The 13,848-nt window shown below is 40.9% G+C and overlaps 1 protein-coding gene and 1 long non-coding RNA gene across 2 annotated transcripts; one reads left to right on the top strand and one right to left on the bottom strand.

Moving 5' to 3' along the window:
- Positions 1 to 86: 86 nt before the first annotated feature.
- On the bottom strand, positions 87 to 3,028 carry foxf1 (forkhead box F1). The gene is made up of 2 exons (XM_086070400.1): positions 1,798 to 3,028; positions 87 to 1,000 (listed from the first exon to the last, which is right to left on the bottom strand). Exons 1-2 carry the CDS (start codon positions 2,771 to 2,773, stop codon positions 837 to 839), a joined length of 1,140 nt encoding a protein of 379 aa, XP_085926526.1. The 5' UTR covers positions 2,774 to 3,028; the 3' UTR covers positions 87 to 836.
- A 530-nt stretch (positions 3,029 to 3,558) lies between these two features.
- Positions 3,559 to 13,580, top strand: LOC147177067 (uncharacterized). Its single transcript, XR_015094423.1, has 3 exons — positions 3,559 to 3,758; positions 8,341 to 8,537; positions 11,877 to 13,580. It is a non-coding gene; the product is annotated as an uncharacterized LOC147177067 (long non-coding RNA).
- The last annotated feature ends 268 nt before the right edge of the window (positions 13,581 to 13,848 follow it).

Genomic DNA, 13,848 nt, shown 5'->3' with positions numbered 1-13,848 from the left:
AACAGGCGAAAATCTATATCAGTATTGTCGATCAGATCGAATTTGTTGACGTGTAAAAGTGTTAACAAAATCCAAATGTATATCCCTTTTGAGAATTTGGCGTCAACAGCCCAACAAATATTTTATTTCTTACAGATTGTAATAAAGATGACCCTCGCTAAATTCTCCAACAATATAGAACAGTATACAGTGCTGGCATTAATTCATGGTCTACATATCCAAACGACAGAAACGGTGCTTACAATATATCCTCCATGTTCATTTTAAAACAAATAATAAGCATTCTGACAAATATTGCCAATAAAGCATAACACCTCCTTGGCCAAATCGCCTGAATTGAAAAGTATGCAGGCCTTCAGAATAAATAAAAAGTTGCGCTTAGGCTATTCAAAAAGTGCCTTAATCATTTTTATACAGTATACATGGACACATCAGTACAATGTCCACAATTGTTCATGTCACTGGAATTCCAAACTAGTGTTATATGCCAAAGAAAGAGAACACATAGAAAATAGAAGTGTGCATTTTTTTTTTTTACAAGGATGATGAAGAAGAATAAAAGCTGGACAAAAAAAAGTGTGAAGTTGTCGTCATCCGCTCTGCAGGACTTTAGTACCAAACGTCAGCAGACTTTCACCCCCGCTGCTCCATGAAGTTTGTATTATTATATATTATTATTATCATCATCATCATCACTAGATAGGCCTAGTCGCTGTTGCGTGAGGCGGAAGAAGAGGGAAGGGAAAAGTAGTCCGGCTTGTCTTTTGAGAGGCCTTCACGTCCCCTCAGTGGTTTTCTTTTCCTTCTCGTTTCAGCTGAACCGAACCAAACCCGCATCACATGACACACGGCTTGATGTCCTGGTAGGAGACCTGCTGGTGGTGGTAGTAGGAGCTGCTGCTCGGCGAGTGCATGGCCGACGCCGTCATGGCGTTGAAGGAGAAGACGAACTCCTTCCGGTCGCACATGCTCGGGGACTGCGAATGGTACCGAGGGATGCCTGCACATACACACACAAGCACACGCGCACACATGCAGACGTTTACATGTTGTAGACTTTTATTTAGCCTCATGACAACACATTTTATTTGATTACAATACATATACAAACAATTATCATAAATGTGAATTAATACACAGCTGTTTAGTGACAAGTAAGTCAAATAAAATTGCAATTAAATTGAAGGTAGACGTCTTAGAACGATACATACATTTTTCCAATATGGAATTAAGTTATTTTATAATAATTTAAAGCTTTACGACGTCCCCTGCTGTTCTCTAAAAGTGCGTATTTGTATGGGCCAAAAACGGAGGTTTCGTGGCATTGGCCAACTGCATTTGAAACACATCCATGCATTTTCCCAACGGCAGCTATATATATATTTTTTAAATAATTATAAGATCGCTGTATTTTCTTGAACATGTTAATATATTTATTCTATAGTTAAAAAATGACTATAGGCTTAGTGGCGTTTCTCCGACACAACGAGCCTAATTTTGCTAGTTTTTTTCCCTCTACTTTGGAACTTGCTCAAGTCAATTTGAACTTCTTGTTGATGCAAAATGTAAATTTTAATTCCAGCGTTTAGTCATTTTTCCAAGCAAGTCTTGCCACCCGAAATGCAGTATATTTCCACTGAAGCTAAAAGGCCCGCAGTTGGCATCAGGTCAGTGAACCACTTCAACTTGGCCCAACACTAATAATTATGTGGCTGCTCTTTGTTTTCATTTTTCCACGCGATCTGCTTCAATGTAAGCTCGAATGTGATTGTGGTATTATTGTGGACGGAAGCCTACCTTGCAAGTCCGTGGCCGTGTGGCCGTTCTGGTGCAGGTAGGGCTGCTCCAGCGAGTGCGTGGGCAGGCTGGGCTGCAGCGCGTTGGCCCCGGGGTTGCACGGAGACAGCGGCTGCTGCTTGATGTAAGAAGCTCCGTTATTGAGCGAGGCCGAGGCGGGACTGGGAGCCCACGCCGACGCCGGGCTGGAGTAGACCGCGTGCGGCTCCATCACGCCGCCGCTGGTGAGCAAAGGCGAGGCGGAGTTGTCGTGGTGGGGGTAGCCCCCCTCGGCGGTGTTGGCCGCGCAGCTGCCCATGTACGAGTGGCCGCCGTTGGCCGACAAATGCGTCATGGAATGGCCGGACAGAGCCATCCCGTCCATGTTCCCCGCCAGGTGTCCGTTCATCATCCCGATCCCGCTGTCCAGGGACAAGCTGTTGGGCTGACACGACAGCCCCCCGCCGCTCCCCTGGAAGTTGTACGACTCTGGGATGTGGTTGAAGCCCAAGCCGTTCATCATGCTGTACATGGGCTTGAGCGCTTGGCACTTGCGCCGGAAGCCTCTGGGTCTCCTCCTGAACGAGCCCTCCTCGAACATGAACTCGCTGGCTGGGTCGATAGTCCAGTAGTGACCCTTCCCCGGTCGGCCCAGACCTTTGGGCAGCTTGATGAAGCACTCGTTGAGGGACAGATTGTGGCGCACCGAGTTCTTCCAGCCCTGATAGGAGCCCCTGAAGAAGGGGAAGCGGCTCTGCAGGAACTGGTAGATCTCGCTGAGGGTCAGCCGCTTGGTGGGGGAGCTCTGGATGGCCATGACGATGAGGGCGATGTAAGAGTACGGAGGCTTCTCCGGCCGGCGGATTCCCGCGTTGGTCTTTTTGGCTTTGGCGGTGGAGGAGGCGGCGGTGTCCATCACCGCGGTCTTGTCCGGAGCAGACATGGGGCCGCTCTGGGCAGGAGTGTGAGCTTGGGGCTGCTGGACCTCTGCCGTCATTAGTTGGACTAGAAGAAGACCAAAAGTCTTCCACCTCCACACCTTCTATAGACGATGTCAACTCACCGGCATAAAGGGAGCAAAAAAAAGAAGAAGAAGAAGAAGTGAACAGCTTCTCAATGCGGGGAGGATCCGGACCAAGAGTGTCTCGTCCGAAAGTTTTCCAGAGTGGGATGAGGAGTAGAACGGGAGCCGCTTTCCACTTCACTTGCTGTGTGTTGTCCTGCTGACTTTTTTACTTATCTGTTGCCATCAGCCAGTTGGAAGCTGCATGTCTTGGCCATCTGGAAAAAAAAGTTTGGCCCGCCCATTTCCCTCCTACTCCAATGGTGGGCTGTAAGCAGGCACATCTGGGTGCACTCGCTTTTTTTTTTTACTTTGCATTAAAACATAATAACATCATTATTTTTCTTGAAAAAATGTATGCCGTGATGCAAACATTTGCATTAACAATCACGTTAAGTGTCGGCAATATGATTTATATTTTTATTTTATTTTTCAAATTCAATCCTAAAAAAATACAATATGTGCTATTAAATAATAATAATAAATAATCTACATACGGTACAAGTTCGCTGGGAAGCACTTATAATTATTTTTAACAATGTCTTATTTTCTTAAGAGCGTGTCACTCATATTCAAAACCAGCCTCCAAATTTCTGCACAAAATAATCAGGCGGGTGGGCAGGATGTTTACACAGCAAAATGTAAACACGTTCACTTCTTGAAATATAAAAAAAAAAATCAACAAAAAGCCAGTTCGATCAGCTAATAGTCACAGTGATGTGACGTGCCCTGCACAGAAGTCCGGGGGAATTTTTTTTTATGCAGCAGAATATTGTTTGTGTAAGTCATAATATTTACGCAGGAGACGCCCGGGGAATGAAGTCGAAGCTCTGCCGCGCTGTGAGCGCACAATCTCGGGTGGAGACCAAGCAACGACTCCTTGCTCCTGCTGGGACCGGCGGAATATCCGCAAGGAATAGTAAGTTCATTTAGTTTTATTGTATGTTAATTTGCCTGGGTGGAGAACATGAATGGTTTCTTATATTTCTCGTACTTATTTAAAGGTGAACTGTGGTGAGGTTTAATTCTTGACTGACATTTATGCAGCAGTCCATGCCGACTATAGTGCAAGCGGATCAGTTTATAAGCTAAAACTGTTGACAGTAGCTTGCTTATTGTTCCCCGGAGAGCTCTATAGCTGGAGTCTGCAACCTTTCCCCTCACAATGAGATCAAACTTACTGTTCATATATAATAATAATAATAATAATAATAATAATGAAAACCTCACACTTGCGTCTTTTTGGTACACTTTATTGTCAGGGATGGACGTGATAGCATGTTGCAAGACTGATATTTTTCATTTCAATTTTCATAATGGCACTCCAGTGACGTTTTTATGCTTCGATTCATGATGAAAATGTCATTCTCATGCAGGGCGAAGGTGACAAAAGGTGCTTCAGGTGTTCGGTTACACGCGATAAATGAATGTTCATATTGTTTGAACCGACATTGGTGTGGATTTTGTAAAGGGTGGTGGGGGGGGGGGGGCACATTTATCAGCGAATGGGACCACCCAGCGCGCACCATTACAGGGCCATGCGCGCTCCCGTCATTTCCCTGCCCATTGCATTTGATGACTTCTTTCCATTAACCTCCCCAAATACCTATTAATATCGAGATCAGTCTGATTCTACCGAAATGTGTGACAAAAAGGGTTGTAAATATTCAATTTACACAGAGAGAGAGAGAGAGAGAGAGAGAGACGAAATTTCTGCAGAAATGTTGCCTTTACACGGACAAAAATGTTTAACAAACTATGATGTATTTTTAAAGGCTTATTGCATCCATTTAATGAGACTGCCCCAAATGTGGACTGTTCCAGTACATCACCAAACATTTATTTTTGTCTTGTAAACATGTTTTCGTTGGAATAAATAACAGCGCAAAGGAAATGGTTGTTCATGGTGTCGCAAACAGATTGTGTTCGTCACCGAGCATTCATGCGTTTTTTTTCCTCCTCCATGACGTCCCATGGTGAAATATTGGACAGCTCTGCATACCCAGGAAAGCAGAGCCACTTAGGTGGAGGTAGACCGCAGAGTGCAGAGTCCTGACAGGCCTTCCTGACTGTCGTGTCTACCTTATTTACTGCAATGTACCCAATATAGCCCCACGCCTGCACGTCCAGTCCGAAAACACTTTGTGTTTTCTTCCCAGCTCATCATTTGACCAAGAAACACACTCACTCGTTTCACTTATTGGTTTAGCTTTCTGTAGCCATACAGTATTAGAACATAAGTGACATTTATGCTAGCAAATGTCTTGTTCATTTAAATCTGCTTTAATTCTTATAGAATTAATTCAATTAAATTTAGTGAGTTAAAATGTGTGAGTCTAATCTGAATGTTGGCAATGTTAAGAGATAAAAACGTACACTATTTTCTTTAGTGCAGATTGAGGCAACAGATGATGAACAAAGTACAGTAAATCAATCATGCAATAATTTTTAAAAAACATTTTATATCGTTTCACAGATATAAGAAAATGCTCCAATCCAATCCAATCCATTCTAAAAGCACATTTTAAAGTAACATAAATCACCAATACTGTGCATCAACAAATAGTTAAAATATAGCTCGAATAAAAGAAAAAAAGCAGGTCATTAAAAACACTGTTCACAAAAAGGCAAAAAAAAAAAAAAAACACACAAGATGAACTCTGCAACGAGATGTTAAAAACATTTTGGGACAACTTAACAGCATAATATTTACTAATTTAAAGCAAATCGGCGAATACAGTCTCTTTTTTAAAGGGTTTATCATAGCCTCCTTAATGTATACAGAAAATTAAGATGATTGTCCAATGACATGCAGACCCTGGCGACATTTTGAAAGTAACACAAATGTTACACAAATTATTATATGACTCCTACAATTATTATTATTATTATTATTATTATTATTATTATTATTATTATTATTATTATTATTATTATTATTATTATTATTATTATTATTATTATTATTATTATTAAGGTTACAATATTTAAAAAATATATAAATTCCAACCATTTTAAATCAATTTTTGTAGCCTATAATAAGAATGCAAACTTTCGTTCTTCATGTAAGGACATTTTCAAACCATTTAAGGAGACAGGCAAAGATTTTATTTTTGCGTCATTGTTCACGTCGCCAAGTGTCGCCTGCAGTTGATTGTCGCTTTAATTGAAAGCAGTGTGATTTGGAACCCTCATCACTTTCCCTGCGCTGTAGGTGGCCGTGTATATTTTCCTTCAAGTGCTGTTTATGTGAACGAGAAAGGACGGGAAAGCTCGCAGAGCGCTGATTGCGCGCTTTTTGGGTCGTCAAGCGGGTTTGATGGCCGCCACCATGCAGTTGCTCTTCTTTCTTTTCACCGCCACGGCTAAAGAAAGTGTAGTTCCTATGCACAGGACAATAAGCACTGCAAGAGGCCGTGAAACCAGTATACAGTCACGGGCCATAACATTAGATACACCTTCAATCCAATGCGAGAGCATACAGAAAACATTCGGCCTTTATTGACACTGCAAGAGTTATTCTTCGTGTGCTGTTGCGTTATTTATAATATTTGGGTTATTTAAACGAGGAAATCACTCCCAAAAAAATTCAGTGTGTTCTTGCAGTCCATATAGGCAGCATTATTTTTGGGATCATTTTAAAAACACGAGTTCCATCAATGAATGACACATAATATTTAAAAAGGTCCTTGTTGAACAGGGAACAAGTGCACCTTAATCAATGACTATTAGCCTATTAGGGCTTTATTTCCCAAACACAGCGAGTTATTGTTTTGTTCCTCTTTTGTGTTTTCCCCATTCACATTGACGTTTCTCATATCACGAGAAATAAACCCACGTGCACGTCAAGCATGCGCATAATTCATATCACTTAATTCACAAAGATGCGCTGAGAGTTGCACATGCACGCTTACTGTACATTTAAGTCTACGGCACGTGCTAAATGACCTAACGTGAATCAATAATTTTGACGCGTTTTAACAGACACATATATAAAAGCCATGAGGAAAAACATCTCTTCAGTCAGATCGACTTTTACGTCGTTTCATCATTAATTTCTCACAAATCACCAAAATATTGAATTTAAAGTTTAGTTTACACTGTTTGGTACATTGACATTGTGCTGTCATATATGCAGACCGAATGCATCCAGGCATGAAATCTAAAATAAAAATATAATAAAAATAAATAAATAAAAAAATAAAAATTAATTTTAAAAAATAAAAATAAATAAAATTAAATTAAAATAAAACAACTCCCAAATAATCCATAGTACAGAGATTAAATAAATAAATGATATTAAAAAACAACAACAACCAAATAGTGCAAATATAGAAGCAATAGTGTGAGATATATGCGATGGTCTTGCTATGCTGGGACTGTGGTTACATGCAGTACAATTTAAAAAGAAGAGGCTTAATAATACAAAATAAATCCTAATAAAATGTTCTAATATAGTAAATAGTACATCCATATACAAGTGTGCACATTTTACTTTACTTGTGAAAACTAAAGGGGACGTCAACCCAAACATTTTCTTTACAATACACAAATTATTTGTATGTCTATGCAGCCCCAATAATCTAAATCTAATTTTATCAATATTGCATTTGTGGAATATGAGTTAAGGAGCAAAATCCACACAACCAATAATGGCTCATCTTTAGAAAACAGGAGAGCCGTGATTGGTTGTTAACGGAGTAACTGTGATGTCATTTTCAGGTGACAGCAAGTGACAAAATAGTCGCCTCCTGCATGAGGTGAAGAAAAATGGGTGGATTTTGTTGCTTTGTTACTCAGATTCCAAAACGCAATATTGATCAGACTGCCATGTTTAGACTAGTGGGGGCACATACAACATAAACAAAGAAGAAACGTTTTGTTTTGATTTCCCCTTTAAGAAACTAAATATTATAATAAGAGATGCAACAGATATGTGACCCCCCCCCCCAAGTTAATTTTGTACACAAAATCCACTTCAAAGTGGTTCGTTTTTAAATTAGGAAATTTAACTTGTTTTGCATATTGATGTACTTTAATTCCTAATAACTCATTCAAATACTGTATATAATGCTCTAAATTGAACAATCCAAGCACATTTTTTCTGCTCTTATATATTTTATGTATGATTCACAATTTGTTCTAACATGTACATTAATGGTATTTCAGTGAATTTAGACCCAGGTTTGAAATTCGCCTCCTCTCATAAGTCCACCAACTTCTTGTCACAATGATGACAGTATACATAAAAACTATACTAACACACAGACACACACACACACACACACACACAGCCAAATTCATTTTATGAGTCAAAAAGGCCTTTGCCAAGAATGTGTGCCTGCTTGATTGTCAATAAAACAGCTTCCGGCACTTTCCCGAGACAAATTTGTAACTCAATAAAACATCACTAAGCATTTTAAGACACTAAGTTATAATCCATATATACAAAAAAAAAAAAATCACTTCTTTGCATAATGTCTACTGTGCTTTTCTTACAGGCACTCTCACTCGGTCCCACACAGCAACTGGGAGGGAGCCAGTCAATGTTGCCCCACCCTGCGGCTGTGCACACCTCCCATGCAGGGCCGCGCCGTCACCATGTTTCTGATGCAGTCTCAAGCGTCAATAATAGGAGATGAGACATAAACCACCGTGGCGAGGTCATGAGCAGAAGCTTGGTGGGCCGCCATTGCAGGTCAGTTTGCCACCCTGACGGCGGCGGCATGTGGCGGGCAGCAACGTGGGCTCCAATGTGCGTGTTTACACCAAATCTTCTTCAGCGTTCACGGGTCACCCGCTCTCTTGTTTTTGTTTTTCTGCTTCGAAAGGGGATTTTCCTGTGGTGAGCTGATTCGGAAAAAGCAATTAAGAATTCCCAAACACCCCACCACAATGGGAGATATCATTCTGGCAACCTGAAATCTTGTGAAGCCACCTACATACAAACTGCAAATGAAAGCAATGTGAGTGGGGGGGGGGGGGGGGGGGTCAAGCTAGTTTCCTGTCACGCAGCTTCTGCCATGAAGAGCTTTGGTAGCGCCCAACTTGATACTGCATTCGCTTTGAATTGAGGGCACGTCCTGGTTGTCTGTGGGAAGCGGTCGGAATCAGTCAGGAATGTTCTGGGACGGTAACTGGATTCGGAGCGTAATGCCCGGCTCTCCACAGTGGAGCGCGAGGGTGGGAAATAGGCCGAGAGCATTTCCTGAGTGGAGGGGGGTCCCAGCGAAGCATCACAGGCGTGGGCATTATGTGACAGCCGCCCTGCCAGGTCTCAGCCTTCCATCCCACATGAAGAGCGGCGGGGACGGAAAGAAGGCACGCAGAGGCTGCAATTAAAACATGTGGCAGTTTGGTGTCCAACGCAAACCTGTCGATGGTGGAAAGATGAAGAACATGATGTAAAATGGAGTGACACGCAAAACAAGCTCAGTATTTTTCATTTTCACTGCACTCCAAGTCTTTGTGGGCGGATGGCAGAAGCTTTTGTGGACTCGTTGAGGTTATAAAAACACAAAACAGTAGAACCTCCTTTGCTGCTTGAACTAATTTAAGGAAATAATGGAAATCAAATTCAAGGGCCAAACTGCCATTATAGAAACTTATATTCTCTTAATAGATATATTTCAAGTCAACATTCGGAGAGGGGGCATTTGAAATTTTAAAATAATTAACTTTTAGTTATTTTTTGTAACAATTGTCAGGCTGACCTGACATTAACAAATTATTAATATGATGTGTGAGGGAAAAACCTATATTGTATCTCTAATTCGATTTGTAAGAAATCACCATGCGCAAAGAAAAACAACCAATTAGAGACAGGATGAGCGACTGACAAGGTGTCAATTATTCTCGAGCACACTCACAACGGAAAACGCAGTTTGTTACCTGAGCTTTGCTGAAACAATGGCGGAGCATCCGTCATCAATTAGCGCCAAAAGTTAAAAAGATGGAATGAGACAGATCTCGAGATGAAACAAGGGTGAACATATAGTAGCTGCCTGAAGGGAGGCGGTATTGGGATTTTCTGTTCTTCTCACGTTATTGAGGTTATGGCCATACTTGCACTGAGCAGCGAGGACAGAGATGTACAGAATGTACCAGTTTCCCATGTTGCAATAAATTCAACATTCTCCTTTTCCATGGCTGGTACCCTTGAGATTCCACTTTAGTTGGCAGTGGTCTAAATGCACAGCATCGTTTTGTACCCTTGCTTCTATACCTTTGCAAAAAAAAATAAAAAATTAAAATAAAATCAAAACATGTTCCACAAATACTGACAGACTTATAAGTGACCCAGCTTACGATTTTTTCGAGATACAAGATTTTCTGCTTTGACTTGTAAGCAAAACTTTGTGATAAACTTGAGGCATTTTTACAAAAAGCATTAGTTTGGCAAACAGTGAAATGCGGTGTTCCCTCGCTACTAGCAGTTCCATTATTAACTATATGCCGGATTTTCATTTGTGACCAATTTGTGACATTTATAATCCAGTTTCTAGTTAAGGTAAGCCATTTTGAGATTAAAAAAGAAAATAAAAACTTCATCAGCAGCTCGGTATTTATTCTACATTTTGCGCGCTAAAAGTTAAATTTACTAAGTGTAACCAGTGTTTGGAAGGGTAGGAGCTGTGTGTGGATGGGTCATAATAGCCTAATAGAGGTGTAAATTTCCCCCCTGGGGGTGTGGGGTGGAGGCGTCTCGCAACGTATCACCAACGAAAAGTGCGGGAACACTGTAACCTCTAAAAAAAAAGAAGCTATTCATTGGAACTCCCAGTTGAAGTTTACTGTCAAACTCAACATAAAACAAAAATAATTACATGTGCATGTGAGCTAGCTTAATGCTAACACAATGCAAAATGCTGTAGATGAGCTAAAGAATAGCATCTACGTGCTGTGTATGTGGGGCGTCTCGCAACGAAAAGGTGGAACACTGTAATCTCTAAAAAAAAGAGGCTCTAAGATGTTTATTGCCACTCCCAGTTGAAGTTTACTGTCAAACTCAACATAAAACAAAAATAATTACATGTGAATGTGAGCTAGCTTACTGCTAACACAATGCAAAATGCTGTAGATGAGCTAAAGACTAGCATCTACGTACTGTGTACGTGGGGCGTCTCGCAACGTAACACCAACGAAAAGTGCGGGAACACTGCAACCTCTAAAAAAGAGGCTCTAAGATGTTTATTGCCACTCCCAGTTGAAGGTTACCGTCAAACTCCACATAAAACAAAAATAATTACATGTGAATGTGAGCTAGCTCAACGCTAACACAATGCAAAATGCTATTGATGAGCAATACTCACATATTCTCTCATATTCTTTGTCGCCCGTGAAGAATAATATTATTGTAGCTCACTGAGTCACGTAGTGGTGAAACTCGCAAATCTCGTACACAGAAATATGACTATATTTTTGTTTGTGTGCATGATGTGGGGGGGCTTGTGTAAATGTTGCGCTCATCCTGAAAATAATCTTCTATGCTGTCGTTGTCAAAGCGTTTTTATTTCCACCTGCTAGCGGCCTATTTCCTGCTGTATAACAATGGCACTGGGGAAGCTGTGTAGTGCCAAGTGATTGATGTTGTACTGTATTTGGCCCTTCTTCACATCGGGGCCTGACGGGAAGTGTCTGTCCCCCTCCCCAGTTTACGGCAACACGATGGCGAAGAGACTAAAGTGCTGATCAGGGTTTACGAAAGGCATCCTTTTTTGTTTTTGTAACTTGGTGTCATTCTTCTCCAAAGACAAGCTGGCAGCAGCACATAAACACACTTTCCATGTCTTATAAATCAGTTTGAGAATGAATGAAGTTAATTCTCGCCACGCGATTGAACTTAGTCGCGTCCCCTCCCGCTCGCATTCAAGCATCACTCTTGTAACACGTCCTGCGTCTGGAAGGTGAACAGAAATACGTCACGTCGGCATTCTTTCCACACGGCGCAGCAAAGAAGACGATCTATCACTTGGATTGCCGGCGTTCTTTCTCCTCTGACTATTTCTAACCGTGTTTCTCTTTCTGCTTCCTCTAGACTGGAGTGGGCAGGCGCGCGGCTTTGGCCACAGGAAGCTGCGAATTCTTCGCAGAATGGAAGATGTCTTGCAGAGAGACATACTCGGCCCGCCCACGCCCATTCGTTACCCCAAAATGACCCCTGACCCATCCGTATGTTTATATCAGAGCATGGAAGTGAGAAATAGTGATGAGTCACCCCGGCCGTGTGTTTACACTCCCGAGTCACGCAAGGAAGGAAATCAGCCACGGTCTGCTTCAAGTGGCGAGCTCCGAGAGAGGATAGCTGCGGCCCCCTCAGAGGTGCGCCTCGAGCCCAGCTGGATTTGAGAGGAGTTACTTCACCTGAGCGCTGACGTTAACGCTTCAAGCCAACAGAAAAGTGCAAATTTGGCAGCACAAATGAATTGTGTTCAATCCTCACTTTTGCTTTCACTGCAAGGACAAGACAGTCTCCCTGAGTGGGATTTGAACCATGATCTCTGTGTCCTAGGCCAGTGGTGTTAGCCACTGTTCCATCCACTCGCTAACATTTTCCAACAAGTAAATTTACTTCAACTTCAGTCCAGTGTTAGCTTGAAATACGAGTGATGACTAGACGTACACATTTTGGAGAGTGGTTTGCCGATATTTTTTGCTGTACAAAAATTTGAGATACGAGCATTGCTCACTCCTGAAACTGCTGGGTCAAAAACAGACCCATTAACTTGGTTCATTTAGACACAACTTACTGTTTTTGTTGTTTAAAATAAATAAAGAATTATATATATATACTGTACAAAACATCCCCATTTTTGAAGAAGTTGGGTACAATTGACCCAAGTTAGTGGGTCGGTATAATTTTTGACCCAGCATTTTTAAGAGCGTATGTGGCAGTGAAGTCAATTCATTTCCCGACAATAAGCATGTTGGCATATAGTGAACAATTCTTTAGAAAATAGTGCTTCAAGATCTTATAGCTATTTACCGTCAAATTAAAAATAAACACAAGTGAAATACACTATGTGTGTTTAAAAAACTTACATGGATTAAAGTTTGCTTAGCTTAATGCTAAGAAATAAGGCAAAAACCATTGACGGGCTAACGATAAAACAGTGGTGGTGTTACTGTCTCCAATACTTATACTGCCCCCTAGTGGCGAAGGCGTGTACACCAGAAAGAGCAGGACAATGTCCTTTGGATTGAATTGAAGCACAAAAAAAAGATGCAAAAACTGTTTAATTCTTCCTATATTATTATTTAAATATGTTATCATTGTATGTTCATAATTGTATTTGTCTTTATTAAAAAACATATTACATTATTTTTTACAAATATTTAAAAAATGTTTCTGTTGTGTTTGGAATTTTCATTCATTTCCATGGGGAAAAAAAATTTGAGCGAGCTGTTCCATAACTCTGGCCGACAGTTATTCTAATTTCATCACAGTAAATGTTCCCACATGTTTCTTAAGTGGAAAAATGATCTGCTTCAAACCTTATAAATTGTGCAGCAATCTCTCCATCACAATGGATATTTGCATCCGCTCACAATTTGTTCTTTACTTCACACATTTGCATGCCAACTTGTTGCTAGTTTGTGAGGCACTCGCCCCATTCCAAATGTAAAATTATAGTATTGCTGCTGTCCAATGAAAAGCATTTTTTTTTGCCCTGAAGTTATGTTTCTTTTCGTCTTGAAAATCAATTTTTTTTTTTTTTTTAACGTAACAAGCATTGCCAAATCTCCCCTCCATCTTACAAAAATATTTCTCATGCATGAATTCATTGAAAAAGTCCCTCTTGGCCAATCTGCTGAGTGAACATTTGATTATAAAGCTGTTATCAAGATAGGTCGTTATTGCACTTAAGTTTTATAAATAAACATAACACCTTATTGCTTTCCACCTATATGATCCACACACGCACACACACACACACACACACACATGCACACGCACGCACACACACTAGGAGCCAACAGTTTGGCAAGATTTCTCCTGAATTGTACCT

Source organism: Leptonotus elevatus, chromosome 3, assembly GCF_054856555.1.
Source record: "Leptonotus elevatus isolate MCC_2025b chromosome 3, RoL_Lele_1.0, whole genome shotgun sequence".
NCBI classification, from domain to species: domain Eukaryota; kingdom Metazoa; phylum Chordata; class Actinopteri; order Syngnathiformes; family Syngnathidae; genus Leptonotus; species Leptonotus elevatus.
Note: the sequence above shows the minus strand (reverse complement) of the source record. Positions and strands in the feature narration are given on the sequence as shown.